This window comes from Eulemur rufifrons, chromosome 19 (genome assembly GCF_041146395.1).
Source record: "Eulemur rufifrons isolate Redbay chromosome 19, OSU_ERuf_1, whole genome shotgun sequence".
Lineage (NCBI taxonomy): Eukaryota > Metazoa > Chordata > Mammalia > Primates > Lemuridae > Eulemur > Eulemur rufifrons.
Window position 1 is genome coordinate 41,806,001 of NC_091001.1, and position 18,583 is coordinate 41,824,583.

At 32.5% G+C, this 18,583-nt stretch overlaps 1 protein-coding gene across 3 annotated transcripts in view; it reads left to right on the forward strand.

Annotated features, from left to right (window-relative positions):
- TSGA10 (testis specific 10) overlaps positions 1 to 18,195 on the forward strand; it is a 95,226-nt gene extending 77,031 nt beyond the window's left edge. For 2 of the 3 annotated variants that reach the window (XM_069494328.1, XM_069494330.1), the window contains 5 exons: positions 3,105 to 3,314; positions 9,356 to 9,558; positions 11,186 to 11,290; positions 11,465 to 11,614; positions 17,246 to 18,195. In XM_069494328.1, the coding sequence (XP_069350429.1) occupies positions 3,105 to 3,314; positions 9,356 to 9,558; positions 11,186 to 11,290; positions 11,465 to 11,614; positions 17,246 to 17,270 (693 nt within the window). In that variant the 3' untranslated portion in view covers positions 17,271 to 18,195. The remainder of the gene's footprint in view (positions 1 to 3,104; positions 3,315 to 9,355; positions 9,559 to 11,185; positions 11,291 to 11,464; positions 11,615 to 17,245) is intronic. The other variant, XM_069494329.1, reaches the window with a different exon arrangement.
- Positions 18,196 to 18,583: the final 388 nt, after the last annotated feature.

An 18,583-nucleotide genomic window follows, 5' to 3' on the forward strand; every position in this document is an offset into this window, starting at 1 on the left:
GTTTTGTTGTTACTTTTCAATCAGAGTATTCATGCTTTTTATTAGTTCTGGAAAATTCTCATGTTGTTTTTTTTGCATATCACTGCTTCTAAATTTACTATGCTATCTCCCTCAATTCTTATGCTTTTTAAATCTTCTCCTTTTAGTCACCATGTTTATTAATCTTTTTTATCATAGTTTCCATATATTTATATTTATATGCTATAACCTGTCTTGTAGTTCATTCTTCCCTCTTCAGTTGTAACAGTCTGTTCTTTGATGCATTTATTAACTTTTTTGTTTCAGCTACTACTTTTCTTTCCAGAGGTTTTATTTGATTCCTTTTCAAATCTTTTTTTCCACCTTATTCTTGTTTTTAAAATTCCTTCTTTAATGTCTTTAATACTTTTTTTTTTTTTTTTTTTTTGGAGACAGAGTCTTGCTTTGTTGCCCAGGCTAGAGTGAGTGCCGTGGCATCAGCCTAGCTCACAGCAACCTCAAACTGCTGGGCTCAAGCAATCCTTCTGCCTCAGCCTCCCGAGTAGCTGGGACTACAGGCATGCGCCATCATGCCCGGCTATTTTTTTTTTTTTTATGTATATATTTTTAGTTGGCCAGATAATTTCTTTCTATTTTTAGTAGAGACAAGGTCTTGCTCTTGCTCAGGCTGGTCTCGAACTCCTGACCTCGAGCAATCCACCCACCTTGGCCTCCCAGAGTGCTAGGATTACGGGCGTGAGCCACCGCGCCTGGCCATGTCTTTAATACTTTTAAGCACACTTTTCCATGCCTTCTAAAATATTTTGTTCAATAATTTGAAGTTCTAGAAGTCTCATCCTACCATGTTGCTTGGACTGTCAGTCATGGTGGGTTATGTCCTCCTGTGTTTCACTGTAAGCTCCTTTTAAGCAGGACATTTTCTCTCTTATGGAATGTTGTGTGGCGTGAGTGTGGTAATGTCCTTCCAGGAGAATGGGTTTGCTTCTACGAAGTGGCTCTGGGTCATCGTTGGCATGGGACATACTTTATGTTAAAGTTTAGAATTTGGGATGGGTAGTATAAAGTCAGACTCCAAAATTGAGTGAAGTTGGGCCTAAGGTTTCAGTTTCTCACAGAAGACATTTTTTATCTGTCTAGAGACTGGGTCATGATAAATTTTTATAGTCTTTCTGTGAGGTTGAATGGATTTTTTTCCCTAGAGCCTCCTTTCATTTAGTGTACCACCTTCAACTATTCCAGAATATGTAGCAGTCTCAGTCTAACTCTCCTTTAGTCCTAAATTTGTGTCTCCTATCCTTGCTTGAATGTTGAAACATAAGCCATTAACTGTTACTGGATCTCTCTACCCTTAACTTAGCTTCAGGCCTATTTGTTTCTGTCCTGCTTTGGCTTTATTTCCTCTGTTCTTGTCAGTGAGAATTTCTCGTTCTTCCCTGCAAGCTCAGTTATGAATTGCAAAAAATACATATTTTTTGTTTTATTTTATCCAGAAGGTTTTCCTCTTAATCAACCATCTTACTATTCATAGAACCTGAAACATCAAGAATGATCATTTCAAAACAAGGCTGATCATATCACCTCCCTATTAAAGATCTCTCAGTAGGTTTTCATTGCACCTAGGATAAAGACCAAAATTTCAACATGGCTCACTAGGCCCTGTCTTCTAAGTTTTGTGTATCTTTTCAACTGTGTCTCCTAACACACTTCCTTTTGGACTCTCAGCTCTGGCCACATTAGCCTTCTCTCAGTTCTTGGAGCATGTCATTCTCTCTGTCTCCACAGGACCTTTGTACTTAGCATTCCTTCAATTTGAGAAGCTTCTCTCTCCAACATGCTTTAATTAATATTTACTCACTGTTAAGATCCCAGCTCAAGTGTCATTTACTCAGGGAAGCCTTTCCCGACTTCCCTTTCTCAGTCTAGGTCAGTTTCCTTTGTTATATACTTTTTCTCCAAAAATGTTTTCCTTTTTTCCCCCCAGGTTGTAAAGATGAGAAATCTCCAGGAATATTTTCTGAATATATATTTATTCATTCATCTGTGTCATTATTTGAAGATATATGACCCCTCCAGTGGTCTGGAAGATTTATGATAACAGATACAGTTTACTTACCATTGAATATGTGTCTAGGCACGGTGAATGGAACATAAATATACTCAATAAATACGGGATGGGTGCATGGATGGATAGATGGATGGATGGATAAGAGGTTGATTTGAAGAATGAGTAAGGAAGAGTGAGTGAGGAAGGAAGGAAGGGATAAAGGGAGAAAAGTAGGAGTGAATTGTGGCCAAATAACTTATTCCAGGAGCAATTTTTATTGCTTTAACTTATAAAAGCACTTGTAAAAGCACATAAATTTCTTTGACTCTCAGTTCTGTTATCTTCACATGATAGCAAACAAATACTTCTCTGTAGGTGGAAGTGCGCTTACATAAGGCATTTTTCTGAAAAAAAAAGAGGGAGGGAGTGGAATTATCATGAACATTTGAAAGCATTTATGTAATTTGAATCTAATATTTTGGTTTAAAAAACATGCTCTTATTTCCCATAATGTGGATCTGTGCTTAATTTATAATTGCCCTGTGTCTTTTTTCCTCAGAGATATTAGTGTTAGAGAGTTATCGGTCATCATTTTATGATACTATGATTAATATCAACATGCCAATCAAGAATTGGAAAATAGATGTTGTAAATGAAACAGTAGCTAACGTTTTGACTTTAACAACAACAACATTTGTATCTCAGAATAATTAAAACTGTGGCAAATATAGAGAGAACTATAGATTGAACATCAAACATGTATATCTCAACTAGCTCTGGAGCTGGAGACCTTTAAGTGGGATAGGTGTTTTTCCTAAGTACATTAAAAATAATGACCAGTTGACCACCTGCTCATGGATTTTATGTAAAAAAATTTGAAACCTGAATTTATCTTTCCTAGGGTGTTTTGCACATACTATTACCACCTATATCATCTAAAACTTCTTATAGCCTAAATGCACTACCATTAGATTTGCCTCCCTTTATTTTCCATGTTGTAGTTTTTTTTTCCAGTTTAAAAAATATGTGTGTATATACACACACACACATATATATGGAAATAATAATCTTGTCCTTGCAGCACTTAAATGCAGAAAGGTCTTATAAGTCCCAGATTGCTACCTTACATAAGTCTGTTGTAAAGATGGAAGAGGAGCTTCAGAAGGTTCAGTTTGAAAAAGTGTCTGCCCTTGCAGATTTGTCTTCCACAAGGGAGCTCTGTATTAAACTTGACTCAAGCAAAGAACTTCTTAATCGACAGCTGGTTGCTAAAGATCAAGAAATAGAAATGGTATGTAATATATTTTTAATAGTTTCTTTAAAATTTGCTATTACTGTAAAGTTAGTATAATTTTAGAAAAATAAATTCTTTTTAATATAGTATTACATCAAACCATGTCTTTCAACTTTATATTTTATTTTTAAACTCCAAGAGGTTAATTTATGACAGCTGGGTCCCAAACAATTCAAGAACGTAACAGAAACTCTTCCTTTGACCATGTAATTTACATTTAGTTTTATCCAGAAGAATTGTAAAATGTATTGACATAGCAGTCAACAAAGAACCATGAGGTTGAGATTTAGTCAGTTAAATTTTAACCTTAATGATAATTCTTTTAAGCTACATTTATTTACTAATGGGCTGTTTTCTTTTAGATTGTGACTCAGTTGATTGTATCTACTTTGTGCCTGGCATTGTACTTGCCACTGAAGATACAATGTTCACAAGATACAGCCTCTTGCTCTCAAGGACCTTCCCATGTTGACATACAAATAATCTGGGGTGAATGTAATACTAATAAGAGATACTATAGGTTTTATAGAGGAAATTCTTATTAAGCCAAGAGGTGTCTGGGAGGAGTTCAGGAGGAGGCACTACTGAGTTTGGAAAGGATGAGGCATCCCATTCAGAGGGGGGAAGAGCAGCATAGGCAGTGATATGGAGGTATATGTGTATTCTTGAGTGATTAGTAAAATAATTTGTATTGGCAAGTGTACCGGGCACAGGAGGAAGTGGCTGGGATAACTCTGAAGATGGAGCCCAGATGCTAAAGGGATATGTACAGAAGTTGCATAGTATAATTGAAATATCAGCAAATTTTGGTCATGTTCACATTTCTGTTATTACCAAACCCTATTGAACCTCTTAGTTTGTTAGTCTACTGTTTGATTATGCACTTAGGAATCGTGTCTAGTTTGTAAGAATTCACTATTAATGTTTTAATGAAGTGGTATATGCTAGAATTCTCAGGCTCTTCTTCAAATTATTTTTTATTTCAGCAAGACCTTTTTAATGATGAAAGTAACTCATGAATAGATGCTCACTATAAAAATTCAAACAATACACCCTTTTAAAAAATTTTTTTCACATGATGTTTTCAGATTGGAAAAGTCCTACATGTTGCTGTAGCAACAACCACATACTATAAAGCTGAAATACCAGAAGATAGCATATCAAAGTTTATAAAAATAATATGCCGTGATCAAGTAGGGTATATTCTAGTAATCTTCTTAAAGTTTTGAATTCATTGCCCTTAGCAAAACTATATCTAAATCTTGATAATGATTTATATTAATTTTTAAAATATATTAAGGATGTTTACTCCAAATTTTTAGCCTATTTCCTATTCCCATAGTACTTTAAAATACTCCTGACAATTAATCTTTTTTTTGACTTGGAATTTAATTATTTACATCTATATCTTTATCTCCTCAATTAGCTGTAATCTCAAGTGCAAGGACCATCCTATGTATTTTTTTATTTCTTCAGCTAACTGTGCATATAGGGGCACTCGAATACTTTTTTTTAAATAAATTAAGCTTTTGATTTTGAGATAATGGTAGATTTGGATACAATTGTAAGAAATAATACAGAGATAACCTGAGTACTCTTTACCTGGTTTTGTCTAAAGCTAACATCTTGCCAAACTATATATACTGCAGAACTTTAATATATTGACTATTGACATTGATTCAGGCAAGATTCAGAACATCTCCATCAGAATATCCTTCATGTTGCCATTCTGTAGCCATATCCACTTCCCTCCTATCCCCAACACCTCCTTAACCCCTGGCAACCATTAGTCTGTTTTCCATTTCTATGATTTTATCATTTCATGAATGTTATATAAAATGGAATAATACAGTATGTAACCTTTTGGAATTGGCTTTTTTTAACTCAGCTTAATTCTCTGGAGATTCATCTAGATTGTTGCATGTATAAATAGTTCATTTGTTTTTCCTGCTGAGCCATATTCATGCTATTGGTGTAACACAGTTTGTTTAGCCATTGAAGAACATGTGGGTTATTCCAATTTGGGGGTATTACAAATAAAGTGACTATAAACATTTGTGTATAAGTTTTTGTGTGTTTTCATTTCTCTGTAGATGCCCAGGAATACCATTTTGGGTTCATATGTTAGATGCATGATTAATTTTTAAGAAAGTACCAAACTGTTTTATCAAGTTTCTGTACCATTTTGCATTCCCACCAACTGTATGAGTGATCTAGTTTCTCCACATCTTTGCCAGAATTTGGTGGTGTCACTATTTTTTAATTTAGCCATTCTGAAATGTGTATAGTGTTATATCATGGTGGTTTTAAATTTGCATTTCCCTAATGGCTATTGAAATTGAAATTTTACTTGTGTGGTTATTTGCCACTTGTATATCTTCTTCAGTGAAATCTCTCTTTATGTCTTTTGTCTGTGTTCTCATTGGATTGATTGCTTTTTAAAATGTTCAGTATGGAGATATCTTTATATATTCTAGATACTAGTCCTTTATCAGCTATGTGGTTTGCAAATATGTTCTCTCACTATGTATGTAGCTTATGGTTTTTATCCTTTTAACAGGATCTTTCTCAGATAAAAAGTTTTAAATTTTGATGAAGTGTAATTTATCAATTTTCCTTTTATGGTTTCTGCTTTTGGTTTTATGTCTAAGAATTCTTTACCGTAGCTGTAGATCCCAAAGATTCTTCCTAGGTCTTATTAAAAATGTTTTATAGTTTTATTTTTCACATTTCTTTTCATGATCCATTTTAAGTTAGTTTCTGCAATCTTGATTACTGTAGTTATATAGTAAGTCTTTAATTCAGGTCTATCTATTCTTTTTCAAAATTGTTTTAGCTAATCTAGTCTCTTTGACTTTCCATATAATTTTAGAATAATCTTTCTATATCTATAAAAAAATCTAACTTGGATTTTGAGAGGAATGAATTAAACCTATATATGAATTTGGGGAAAATGTGCATCTTTACTATGTCGTGGCTTCTAATCCATGAACATGGTATGTCTTATTTACATATTCTTTGCTTTTATTAGCTTTGTGTAGTTTTTAGCATGTAATTTTTGTATGTTTTGTTAGATTTTCATCTACAAAATGGAAAGAAGTTCTTCTTTTGAACTATTGTAATTGGTATTCTAGTTTTAATTTTGCTATCAATGTGTTTATTGCAGTATATACAAATACAATTGATTTTTAAATGTTTATCTTGTATCCTGTAGTCTTGCCAAATTCACCTTCTAGTTCTAGGAGTTTTTCTGCAGATTCCTTGAGATTTTCTGTGTAGACAACCATGTTATCTGAAAATAAGGACAGTTTTACTTTTTTCTTTCTGAACTGTTTACCTTTTCTTGCCTTTTTTCACTATTTAGTACTTCAGTGCTATGTCAAATAAGAGTAGTAAAATTGGACATCCTGCCTTCTTTCCAATATTGGGGGAAGGCATTCAGTATTTCGCTATTAAGTAGACTGTTACCATATTTCTGAGAGTTTTTATCATGGATGGGGGTTGAATTTTTGTCAAATACTTTTTCAGCATCTATTGATAAGATCATTTGATTTTTCTTCTTTAGGCTGTTGATACAGTAGATTAAATTGATTGATTTTTGTATATTGAACCAGGCTTGCATCTCTGAAATCACTCAGATAATTTTAAATAACAGAGGGTAAAGATCCATATTGCCACCTTTACTCTTCTATAAAAAAGATTTAAAGCACTGGGCTTCTAGAACCTTAAGTCTTAGTTTTCTTTGCTTTTCTTCTTTAAAAAGTATATTTATTAAGATATATTTATGGAGATATAATTCACATATCACATAATTTACCCTGGTCTTAGTTTTCTATCTTCAAAATAAATCAATATAGTATATCTATTAACTAACTCTTCTCAAAAGGAATTTTGAGAAAACATGAATTCTATATATCTTTCCCTTAATGTTCTTTAATACTTATTTTATGGATGATTTCCTTAGGAATACTATTAAGAGCGCTTTGGAGAATCTCATATAATTTTAGAATGAATGAAGCAAAGGATTTTTAAAAGTGTGATCATCATCCTAGGCTGCAGTGGGTTTCAGAACCTAAAACTAGAATAAGGGACTTTTTCCCACTGTAGACATTTTGTTACATTTCCTTCTATCTTTTATTTTCCTAGTTAGAGTTGTGTGTTCTTCTGCATATTTGCAATAATAGTATATTACAATTGATGATCCTACTATTTACCATTTCTGTATAAAGATTTTTAAATTATTTATAAAACAATATGGAAAATACTACATAAAACTTTTTATCACATTTTGCATTATATCCTTAAGATGGATTCTTAGAAGTAGAAATTTTGACTTACAAAAAGCAATGCTCCATAATTAAGAGGAAATTATTAGCTTCATGATATCAAAAATCAAAACAATAGAGCACTTAAAAGTTGAATAGAGAACTATGGACAGCGACAGCTAAGAAGAGCCTTCCTGGGGTCAGAGCAAGCCCCAAAGACTTGTCTCAAAACTATCCCTACTACTATGAGTTTGACAGAGAATAGAATAGTGGTGACCAGGGGCTGGGAGTAGGGGGAAAATGGAAATAGTGGTTTTAGTTGAACTGAAAGACATTTTTCTCCCAAGTGGTCAATTATAATAGTAATGTCTAGATAAATTTTTGATTGTCATGACCAGGGTAGGGAATGCTAGTGGCATCTATTGAGTAGAGGACAGGGATATTGCTAAACATAAGTAAGCATCATATAAGTAAATATAGCCTGAACTAGAAATAGCATCTTGTCTTAATTTCTATTTCTTTGATTACTTGTAAGGGTAAATTTTTTCCATATGTTTACTATTTAGTTATATTTCTTCTTTTGTAAATTTTCTGATCATATCATTAGTTCATATTTCTCATCAACTTATGAGTTATTTATATTAATATGTAAAGATATTAACTATTCTTTACTGAGTCTATTTTCTTCCACTTGTTTCCTTTCAAATTTTGGTTAAGTTTATATTGACTGTCAAATGTTTATTTTTTATGTGGTCAAATGTATTTTTGCATTGTATCTAACTTAGAAAGTTCTTCCCATAACTACCTACCTATTCCCCTCTCTCGTAATCTCATTTTTATTTATTTTTCTCTATTGTAATTTTAAGCTTATCTTTTCACATTTAACTTTTTTTTTTTTTTTTTTTGAGACACGGCCTTGCTCTGTTGCCTGGGCTAGAGTGCAGCAGCATTATCATAGCTCATCGCAACCCTCCAACTCCTGGGCTCAAGCAACTCTCCCACCTCAGCCTGCCAAATAGGTGGGACTATAGGTGCACACCACCACGCCCAGCCAATTTTTCTATTTTTTGTAGAGATGGGGTCTTCCTGTGTTGCTCAGGCTGGTCTTAAACTCCTGGCCTCAAGTGATCTTCCTGCCTCAGCCTCCCTAAGTCTTGGGATTACGGGCGTAAGCCACTGTACGTGGCCTAACTTTTTTAATGTATAGAGAATTTATTGTGTATTATGAGATAAAGAATAATTTTTTCTGAATAGTAATGACTATTCTTCCTCCTTTTGAAGAAATATTTGGTGTGCAGAGCATATTTTAGACTCAAAATAATCTTCAAAAAGGAAGCTTTCCGTAGGTTTATGCAAGAGAGGGAATGTGCAGTTATTCTTTGTATTCCTTAATTATGGAGTACAATGACATTCTATGAGGTAATTAAGTGTTTGTAACTCACCATACTCAGGACAAAGCCATAGTCACTCATATCAATATGTCAGTCTTGCGGAAGTATGTATAAATATCAGAGCTGGAAATGGAAATTCATTGCAGCTTGGGATTAATAAGCCTTTACTTAAATTCATGAATTTTCTGATACAATCAGATAGATGAGGAAAGTGATGCCGTGTGTGTATATGTGGTATGTATATTTGGTAAGAAGGACACAAATTCAAATCAAATTAAAAGTGGTTGTCAATTTATAACATACTACAAAAATTTTATGAGTCCCTGATAATATATGAATTAAGTAAATGAATAAGTGTAGATATCTTCCTATTGTTATACAGATGGAGAATGAGTTAGATTCTGCTCGTTCTGAAATAGAACTCCTCAGGAGTCAGATGACAAATGAGAGAATCTCCATGCAGAATCTAGAAGCTTTGCTGGTGGCCAATCGAGACAAAGAATATCAGTCTCAGATAGCACTTCAAGAAAAAGAATCTGAAATTCAGCTTCTTAAAGAACACCTTTGTTTGGCAGAAAATAAAATGTGAGTTGGTTAGCAATATAATAAAAAACATTTCTTAAATCTATATGCTAGAATTTTAAAGCTAGAATTTAGAAAATTTAGCTCCCATAATTTGCCATTTATTAAACTGAGGATCAGAAATATTGTGGTTTGCATAAGATTACTTATTTCTATTATGCTTTTTATTATCTAAATTTAAGTTTAACCATTTCTATTGATGGTTTCCAACAGAGTCTTGGATATACTATAATGTCTTATCTAAAATATTACCCTTAGGAAACATAACTAGATCAGAAAAAAAAATTAGGCACTCTGAAACCAGAAGTTGTTTTATATTCATGGACCCTCCTTGTGTTGCAACCTAATCTTTCCATTTGCCACGTTAGTATTTCCTTATGTACCTATGAGTGTATACTGAGTACCTGGAAGAAAGCCTGCATTTACAAAATGCTGAAGATGTCCTCAGATCCTTGATTTTGTTTTTGGACTCCTAGCACCACTAGTACTTTATTAGAAGTCCCTTGCTTTCCTGGAGGGTTGGGTGGACATGCCTTTCTGGTTAGTGAATGTTTTATTATTAAATTTGGTCACCTCTCACAAAAACTGATGGGGACCCTTGGCCCCTGTCCTTATCTGTACCATTTACAACCCTGTTTTCATTTAGCCTCCATTCTGTCCTCATATCTGGGTCCAGGGCCTGGGGAAGAATAGGAATCATGGTCTTGGTTATCAGCCACTTCAAGGAGCCCCCAACCATGCAAAGGCTGCAGAGCCAGGGCTGTGACTGAGTCATTCTTTTCAGTTACTATAGGTGGGCTATTGTGATATTTTCAACTGGTTTTGCCGGATCACTTTCTCAAGGTGGTAGGTGGAAATCTACCTTAGTGAAATATGCCAAAATTCCCACCTTAAAGGGTACACTTTAGACTGGCTGGTAAGTACTATCACTTAGAATTAGTTAGCATGAGAAACATTTGTGTTCTTAGTCTCTAAGGTTTAGATTTGAACAGTCTATAATGCTGTCCTGAAAGCAAGCAAAGAGGATAGAATGGTTTATGCAAGCAGCATTTATCTGTCATTATCTTCCTTATGATATTGTGCCTTATCACAGGGTTTTTGAGGTATTTACTGTTCAGCCTTAAGGAAGATCCTTAAATTGAAGAGTTTTTGTGTTTTTAATAGTATATATATCAAATATCATTATAAGTATATATAAGGCACTTGGTTAAATTGATATGTATAAAACAGACCATATTAATCATGCTGCTAGTGAATTCTAGTGTTATTTGATCATACTATTACTTTACATTAATATAATACTTCAAATACCTTTATAAAAATGATTTGCAGCAAATAGTATAGATAGATGACATATAATATTAACATATACATAGGGAAACTGAGACAGAGAAGATTTACCTAATTAAATGGAGCTGAGATTGCTTAGGCTTTTCAAGTAGGCTACTTTTACACACTTAGTGCATCTAAAATTGACATATTTTAGATGTACTAATAAATCTGTTCATAAAAATCACAATGTGACTTGGATCCGGCTGAGAAACCATTGCCAATATGGTTTAATGTGTCCTAGGAGTCATAGCCATATTTTAAGTTAAATTAGCTATCACTCTTATCTTCTTTTATATAGGGCCATCCAGAGTAGAGACGTGGCCCAGTTCAGAAATGTTGTAACGCAATTGGAAGCTGATTTAGATATTACCAAAAGACAACTAGGGACAGAGCGCTTTGAAAGGTAAGTTTATCTCTATGCAATGTTCAACCTGGAAAGCTTTGTTTTTTAGATAACAATAGGTTTTAGTTATTTTATGATGGTTAGATTTTAAAGTATGTATTTAACTACAGTTTTATGATAGATTTAATAATTTTGCTGTATGTAAAATTTAAAAACATCACTATTTTGCTTTAGGGAGAGGGCTGTACAAGAACTTCGCCGCCAGAATTACTCAAGTAATGCTTATCATTTGAGTTCTTCAATGAAACCAAATGCAAAATGTCATTCACCAGAACGTGCTCACCATCGATCTCCTGACCGAGGCCTAGATCGATCATTAGAAGAGTAAGGCAGTTTAAGGATCCATTCTCTTGGGACCACATAGCAATATAGTACAGTGAATATTTGAGGGAGTAAGGAAACTCAGTAAACAATCTATCATTAATAGTAATATTTAAACATGATTACCAAGAAAAATTAATGTAAAAGTAAAAGATTTTGATAGAGTTTTATACAAGTACTATACTAAAGTGAAAGATCTTTAATATTTTATCTAATGATTATAAAAATTATACTTTAAAAGTCTGATTTTCTTTTTATGTCTACAACATAAATTTCTTTCGTGTACTTTTATTACGAAATGGTTATTATAGCAGTATAAAATATACTTGTTCTAGAAAAGCAATAAGTTATTAATTTTTCAGAGGAAAATATTTTAGGTATATTCCTATATGCTACAAATTCCATAAAAAGCTTTTTATTTGGAAATGATTTCAACTTTGCTGGAAGTTACAAAAATAAAAATAATTCAAAGACTGTCTGCATACACTTTACCCATACTGGGTAAAATTAAAAAATTTTACCCAGGTGTTTTATCATATACACATGTGCTGTCTCACGCACTCATACTCTTGCATATGCTCCCTCTCTCTCACTGCACACACACGTACATATTCACTTGCATGTGCACACACATGCTCACACACATTTAAAATATAACCAAAACCTTGGATTACAAACCATCCTCACATGTTTCTTCCTTGTCTTCTTCTGTTCTGTATTTGTTATGTTCTTTCTTCTACAGTGAGAGCCCAGGCTCAACATCAACACATTTATACATCAGTGTAGTTACTCATTTGCTAAATCCCAGAATACATCTAAAATAGTTTCAAAATTTCTTCACCTATGTCTCTACAATAAACAGACCAACTGAAAAAAAGTTCAGGATCTTTTTGCAGTTCTTCCTTCCTCCTCCCATACACTACCTTTCACAAGCCTTGAGGACAATATAGTCAAATACTGAATACATAAATTACTTGGATCAATTCTTTTTTTCCCACCTTTTACCATGGTTATGATATTCACTTGAAATAACATTAGATTCATTTGTTTCAATTTGCTTTCATTTTTCCCCTTTTAGTTTTTTCCTTGACTTAATTTTATTTTTGAATATGTATGTTGACATAATTTTAAGAGTCAAAATTCTGCAAAAAGTAATAATCAGCCTTCCATCCCATCACCCATGCCTCCACCTCCTTCCTTTGTGGTTTTATGCTAATGATATGCAGATATATCTTTTTATTATTTTTCCTTTCTTATGCAAAAAGTAGCATAATATATACGTTTCTTTACACATTGCTCTTCTCACTTAACAGTATGTCCTGGAAATAACTCCATACTGATTCATAGAAATTCTCCTTATTCCTTTTTACAGCTATATAATACTCCGTTTTGCGGATATCCCATAGTTATTCAACCAATCTCCTATACTTGGACATTTGTATTTCCAACAATTTTCAAATACCAACAAGGCTGTGATTAATAATCTTGTGCATATGTATCTTCGTATTGTTGGAGAAATATCTTCAGAATAAATTCCTAGAAGTGGGATTGCTGAGTTGAGGAAGTTTTGTTAGTGCCAAATTCCCCTCCCTTTTGCATTCCCTCCAGCAATGTGTCAGAGTACCTGTTCCTCTACAGCTTTACCAGCAGAGCATACTGTCAAGCTTTTGAATCTGTGCCAGTATATGATGGGTGAGAAATGGTATTTCAATGTAGTTTTAATTTGCATTTCTCTTATTATGAGTGAATTTGAATATCTTTTCATAGGTTTAAGGGCTATTTTTATATCTCTCTTTCTGAATTACCTATTCGTTTGTTCTATTTTTCTAATAAATTTTTGGTCTGTTAAAATTTTTTAAAATTGAGAGATTAGGCCTTTATCAGTAATACATGCTACAAATATTTTCTTCCATTTTTGTCATTTGTCTTTTAATTTTACAGTACTGTTTTTTCCATGTATAAGTTTTTATTTTTATGTAGTCAAATTTCTAAATCTTTTCCTTTAATGTATCTGGTTTTCTATTCATAGAAAATCTTTCTACCCAGATAGTAGAAGAATTCATGAATGTTTTCTTTTAGCACTCAGGCAGTTTTACTTTTTACATTTAGATTTCTGATCCATTGGAGTTTACTGTGTGTGTGGTTTGAGGAATGAATCTGATTTTATCTTTTTCCAAATGAACCCAGTTTTCCCAAGATGATTTATTGAAAATACTCATTGTCCCAGTGATTCAAGTCTTTCTGGACTTTCTGTTTCTATTCCGTTAATCTGCCTATTTATATGCCAGTTCTACACTATTTTAATTACAGAGGCTTTGTGGTATGTTTAGTTCTGCAGGACAAATCCAGTGATGTGCCACTAAACTGGCACTCCAAAGGGGAAGAGGGAGAGACCTATCTGTAGCACTTGACAATTTATGTGATGTAAATACTCTAACTGTGGCCAGTTTCAAGCTGCCAATGGTTTAGCCACTAGATCACAAAATTATTCAAAATTTACAATCAGCTGTGAGTCACCTCCAGCACAGCAATGGGCTAGTGGCCGCTAAGAGCTCTTCCTTTTAAGTGTTTACCTGTATTTTCTTGTGAGTTTATTTTTCATATGAAGTTTAGAGTCAACTTGTCTAGGTCCATTTTAAAAAGCCCATTGGAATTTTTATGAGAATTATATTAAGTTTATAAATTAAGTTGGGGAGAACTGACATCTTTATAATGTTGAGACGGCCTAACCAAGAAGAAGAAATGCCTTTATTTGTTCAGATTCACTTTTTTATCTTTGAGGAATGGCTTATGGTTGAACATTTCTTGTTAATTTATTCCTAAATTTTACATTTTTGTTGCTATTATAAATGGGATTTTTTCCCCATTCATTATATCTTCAAAAAATGTTATTGATTTTTGCATGTTGATTTTCTATGCTGCTACCTTTGTTAAATTCTTTTAATGTTTCATTAAGTTATAGCTTTGATTCTCTAGGCTTTTCAAGGTATACTATCATGTCATTTGTAAAAATAGATAGTTTTATTTCTTTTCCTGTTTTTATGTCTTAAACTGTATTCTCTATGCTTTGAAACAATTTATGTTAGTTTGGGACTATCTGATCTCTAAAAATCCGGTTGAATTCACCTGTGAAACCACATTGCCTTTGTTCTTTTTTTGTAGTGTACTTCACTGATAACTTTGTATTTCTTCTTTGGCAATTGATCTTTTTAAGCTTTCTATCTCTCCTCTGCCTAAAAAATTCATTCCCTCTCGGTTTTTAAATTTATTTACATAGAAGTGACCAATGTAGTATCTTTTAAATTTTTAAATTTCCTCTGTATCAATAGTTGTATCCCTGCTGTCATTTCTTATTTTTATGTGTTCTATCTTGCCATCCCACACTTTTTTCTGTATTAACTAGTGATTTGTTTACTTTGTTCACTGCTTCGAAGAACTAGGATTTTCATTTATTGATTTGGTCTACTATTTTTCTTTCTCTTATTAGTTTCTATGTTTATTTTTATTATTTCCTTCCTTGTGCTATCTTTTTATTTGTTGGGGTTTTGTCTAGCTTTTTGAATTGGGAATTTAATTCATTTATTGCCATTCTTTCTTTTTATTTATATAGATGTTTAGGGCTCCGTCTGGTTACTGCTTTAAATATATGTCATAGATTCTGATAGGTAATGTTTTTATTATCATTATTTTCAGAAATTCTAGAATTTCTGTTCATATTTCTACTCAAGAGTTATTTGATGGAAAATCTTTTAATTTTCAGTTGAAAGGGATTTTTGTGTTTTAGTTTCATTTTAAATTTCTAATGTAACTGCATTGTGATTAGAAAATATTGTCTATAACATTTCTGTTTTATGAAACTTCATGTTTTCTTCGTGCTTTACTATGTCATCAATTTTTGTGATCAATTCATGGGCACTTAAGAAGATATATTCTTTCTTATAGGAATATAGTATTCAATATATAGCTAAAAGATTTGCCTTTTTGATTTTATGTAGATCTTTTATATCATTATTTAAGTTTTGTCCACTTGACCTGTTTCATACTAAGAGTGGTGTTTTAAAGTCTCCTATTATTAGTATTTTTTATTTCTTCTTGAATTTCCTATAAATTTTGCTTTATGTAGGTGGTTTGTTGTTTTATTTGTTACATAGGTATTCTGAACTGTCATTCTTCATTGTGGCTTTTATACAGTGTCCATTTCTGATGCATTTAAAAAAATTTTTTTGGCTTGACTATACTTTGTCTGGTATTGGAGTTGCAAATCTTATTTTCTTACTGTCTCTGTTGCCTGGTAAATATCTTTATGTTTAGCTTTTTTGAATTACTGCATTTTAAGTGTATCTCTTGTGTACACTGTGATTGAGTTTTGCTTTATTAGCGCCATTTTGAAAATCTTTTTTTTAATGGGTGAGTTAAAATCCTTTGTGTTATTGACATGACCATTATATTTGGTCTCAATTTGGTCATATTATGTTATGATTACTGTCTGTAAAATATGTGATATTTGTTGTGTTTCTGCGTTTGGTTTGTCTCTTTGCTTTTTAACAAATTTCTTTTGGTATTTAGGAAGATTTTATTTTGTTACCTTTCTATTAATACTTTTAACATTCCCTTAATCCCCTTTATTCTTAACCTTTTGCTGTCAGTTTTAGATTGTGTCCTTAGACTGTCCCTTATTTAGACTATAGACAATGTACTGAATTTACTTTCCTCTAACCACTGCTCTGTTTCCTGTCCCTCTAGTTTTGCTTTTCCCAGGCTACATATAAATGGAATCATATAGTATGCAGCCTCTAGTTGCCCATTTTCACTCAGCATAATATATTTGAGATTTATCCACGTTGTTGCGTGTTTTAGTAGTTGTTGCATGTTCCTTTTAACTGCTGAGTAGGTAAAAGTATGGATGTGCCACAGGTATTTTTAAAAAAATGATTACAATCTCACAGGTAGTTACAAAAATAGTACAGAGAGTCCTACATATCCATCCCCACTTCTGCAGTGACGCTACCTTACAAACCAGGAAACTGACATTGGTTCAATATGATTAACTAGTTTATAGGCCTTATTCAGATTTCACTAGTTTTTAGATGTACTCATTTGTATATGTGTGTAGTTTTCTTTTCTTTTCTTTTTTTTTTTTTACAAACCACATACACTACCGCTGAAATCAAGATACTGAATTGTTCCATCAGCACAAAGGAATTCATTCCCTTGTGATAACCCTGTATAGGTGTAGCCCTGTCCTCCTCCATCCCTATCTCCTAGCAAACACTAATTTCTTCTCTATCTCTCTAATTCTGTCATTTTGAGAATGTTATATAAATGAAATCATACCCAATATGTAACCTTTTGAGATTGACCTTTTTCATTCAGCATAATGCCCATGAGATCCATCCAAGTTGTATATATCAATAGTTCAGTCCTTTTTATTGTTGAACAGTACTCCATGGTATGAATATATTAATACCACAGTTCATGAAAACTTAGTGGAAAAAAATACATTGTATCTGTTTTTCTTCACAGAAGCTGGGGAAAAATCCTAAGTTTTGCTAAAGTAATGCTAGAATACATGTTACACATGTTTAAATAGTTGAGTTAAAAATATTAATCTACATAATTTTTTCTCTCTTATAGGAATCTTTGCTATAGAGATTTCTGACATGTGAAAAGATTCCTCACATCCTTGGGAAAGGTCAAAGTTACAAACTGATTTTTTTTTTGCTATATGATTGCATTTATCTTTTGAATGCTTGACAATGTTGAATGTATTTATAAACTTTATGTCTCTGAATCTCTGTTTTCATGTGCCATATCGCAGTGATCTGAGATGACTTATAAAAACAAAAATGCATATGGCTCTTTCTATTCATACAGTAATAGTGAGTGTAAAATCTGCTTACTTCACTATTAAACACTGTTCTGTTAACTATCCGGAGTAAATAAAGAACCTTATAAAAACAGGGAAAAGTGTTTTTACAAAACTGATTTCCTTTCCTTTCTTGGTATCTCAAATAATTGGTTGGTTAATTTTTTTTTTCTGATGCTTTCATGGCTGGAGAAGTTGTGCCAAAATGGGCACAGATTACCAATACTGGCCTGCGACCCAATATTCCATTTTGGAACCAACCTGACATAAATTCCATGCTATAATCTGATTTCAAAGCAGCAGAAAGTAGGAGTGTGTCAGGGTTTTTAAATCCATGATATTGGACTAGTTAACATACATTTTCTACAATTGTGTTTACTCCTATTTTTAGAAAGGTAGGTGATGATATATATCTGTCAAGAATGTAAGACTTAAAAATCTGTATTTTTAATAATTTTTCTTTAAAACATTAAAGTACTACAACCAACTTAATTGCCATTTTATTTTATTTTTGCCTGTGGCAGCTGTCTGTAATCTAGAATAACAAATTCAGTGATGTTTCCTTTTTTTCTTCCGAAATATCCTATATCTCTTACCTTATCTGTCCATAGGCTTTGATTTAATGTTGATATTAGAGCCTGAATGCTACTGTATTTTACTAATATAAGCTATTTGTATTCTTGCCATTTTAATAAAAAAAAGTCCTATCATTAATAGTGTTCATATGATGTAGACAGTTTCTCATTTTATATAGTCACTATTCAGTATGACTAAAGTGATGTAGGGTAGTACCCTGATTCAGGTTTTGTTTAATCATTAGCACTGTGACACTTGATTATAAATTGATGCTATATATTCACTTTAGTTTGATTTTTTTAAAACCTTTAGCTTTACTCATCTAGTTTAAGCCATTACAGAATGATAAAAAAACAAACAAACTAATAATTTAGAACAAGATGCCCTTTTATAAATATTTTAAAGAATAATATACAAAAAAGTTATTCTTGCTAATATTAAATAATATATTCATATATTTACAAAATTAACCTTTGCTAGGTGACTCAATAACCTTAGCACCAGGTCATCACAACATTAATTTTAGTCTA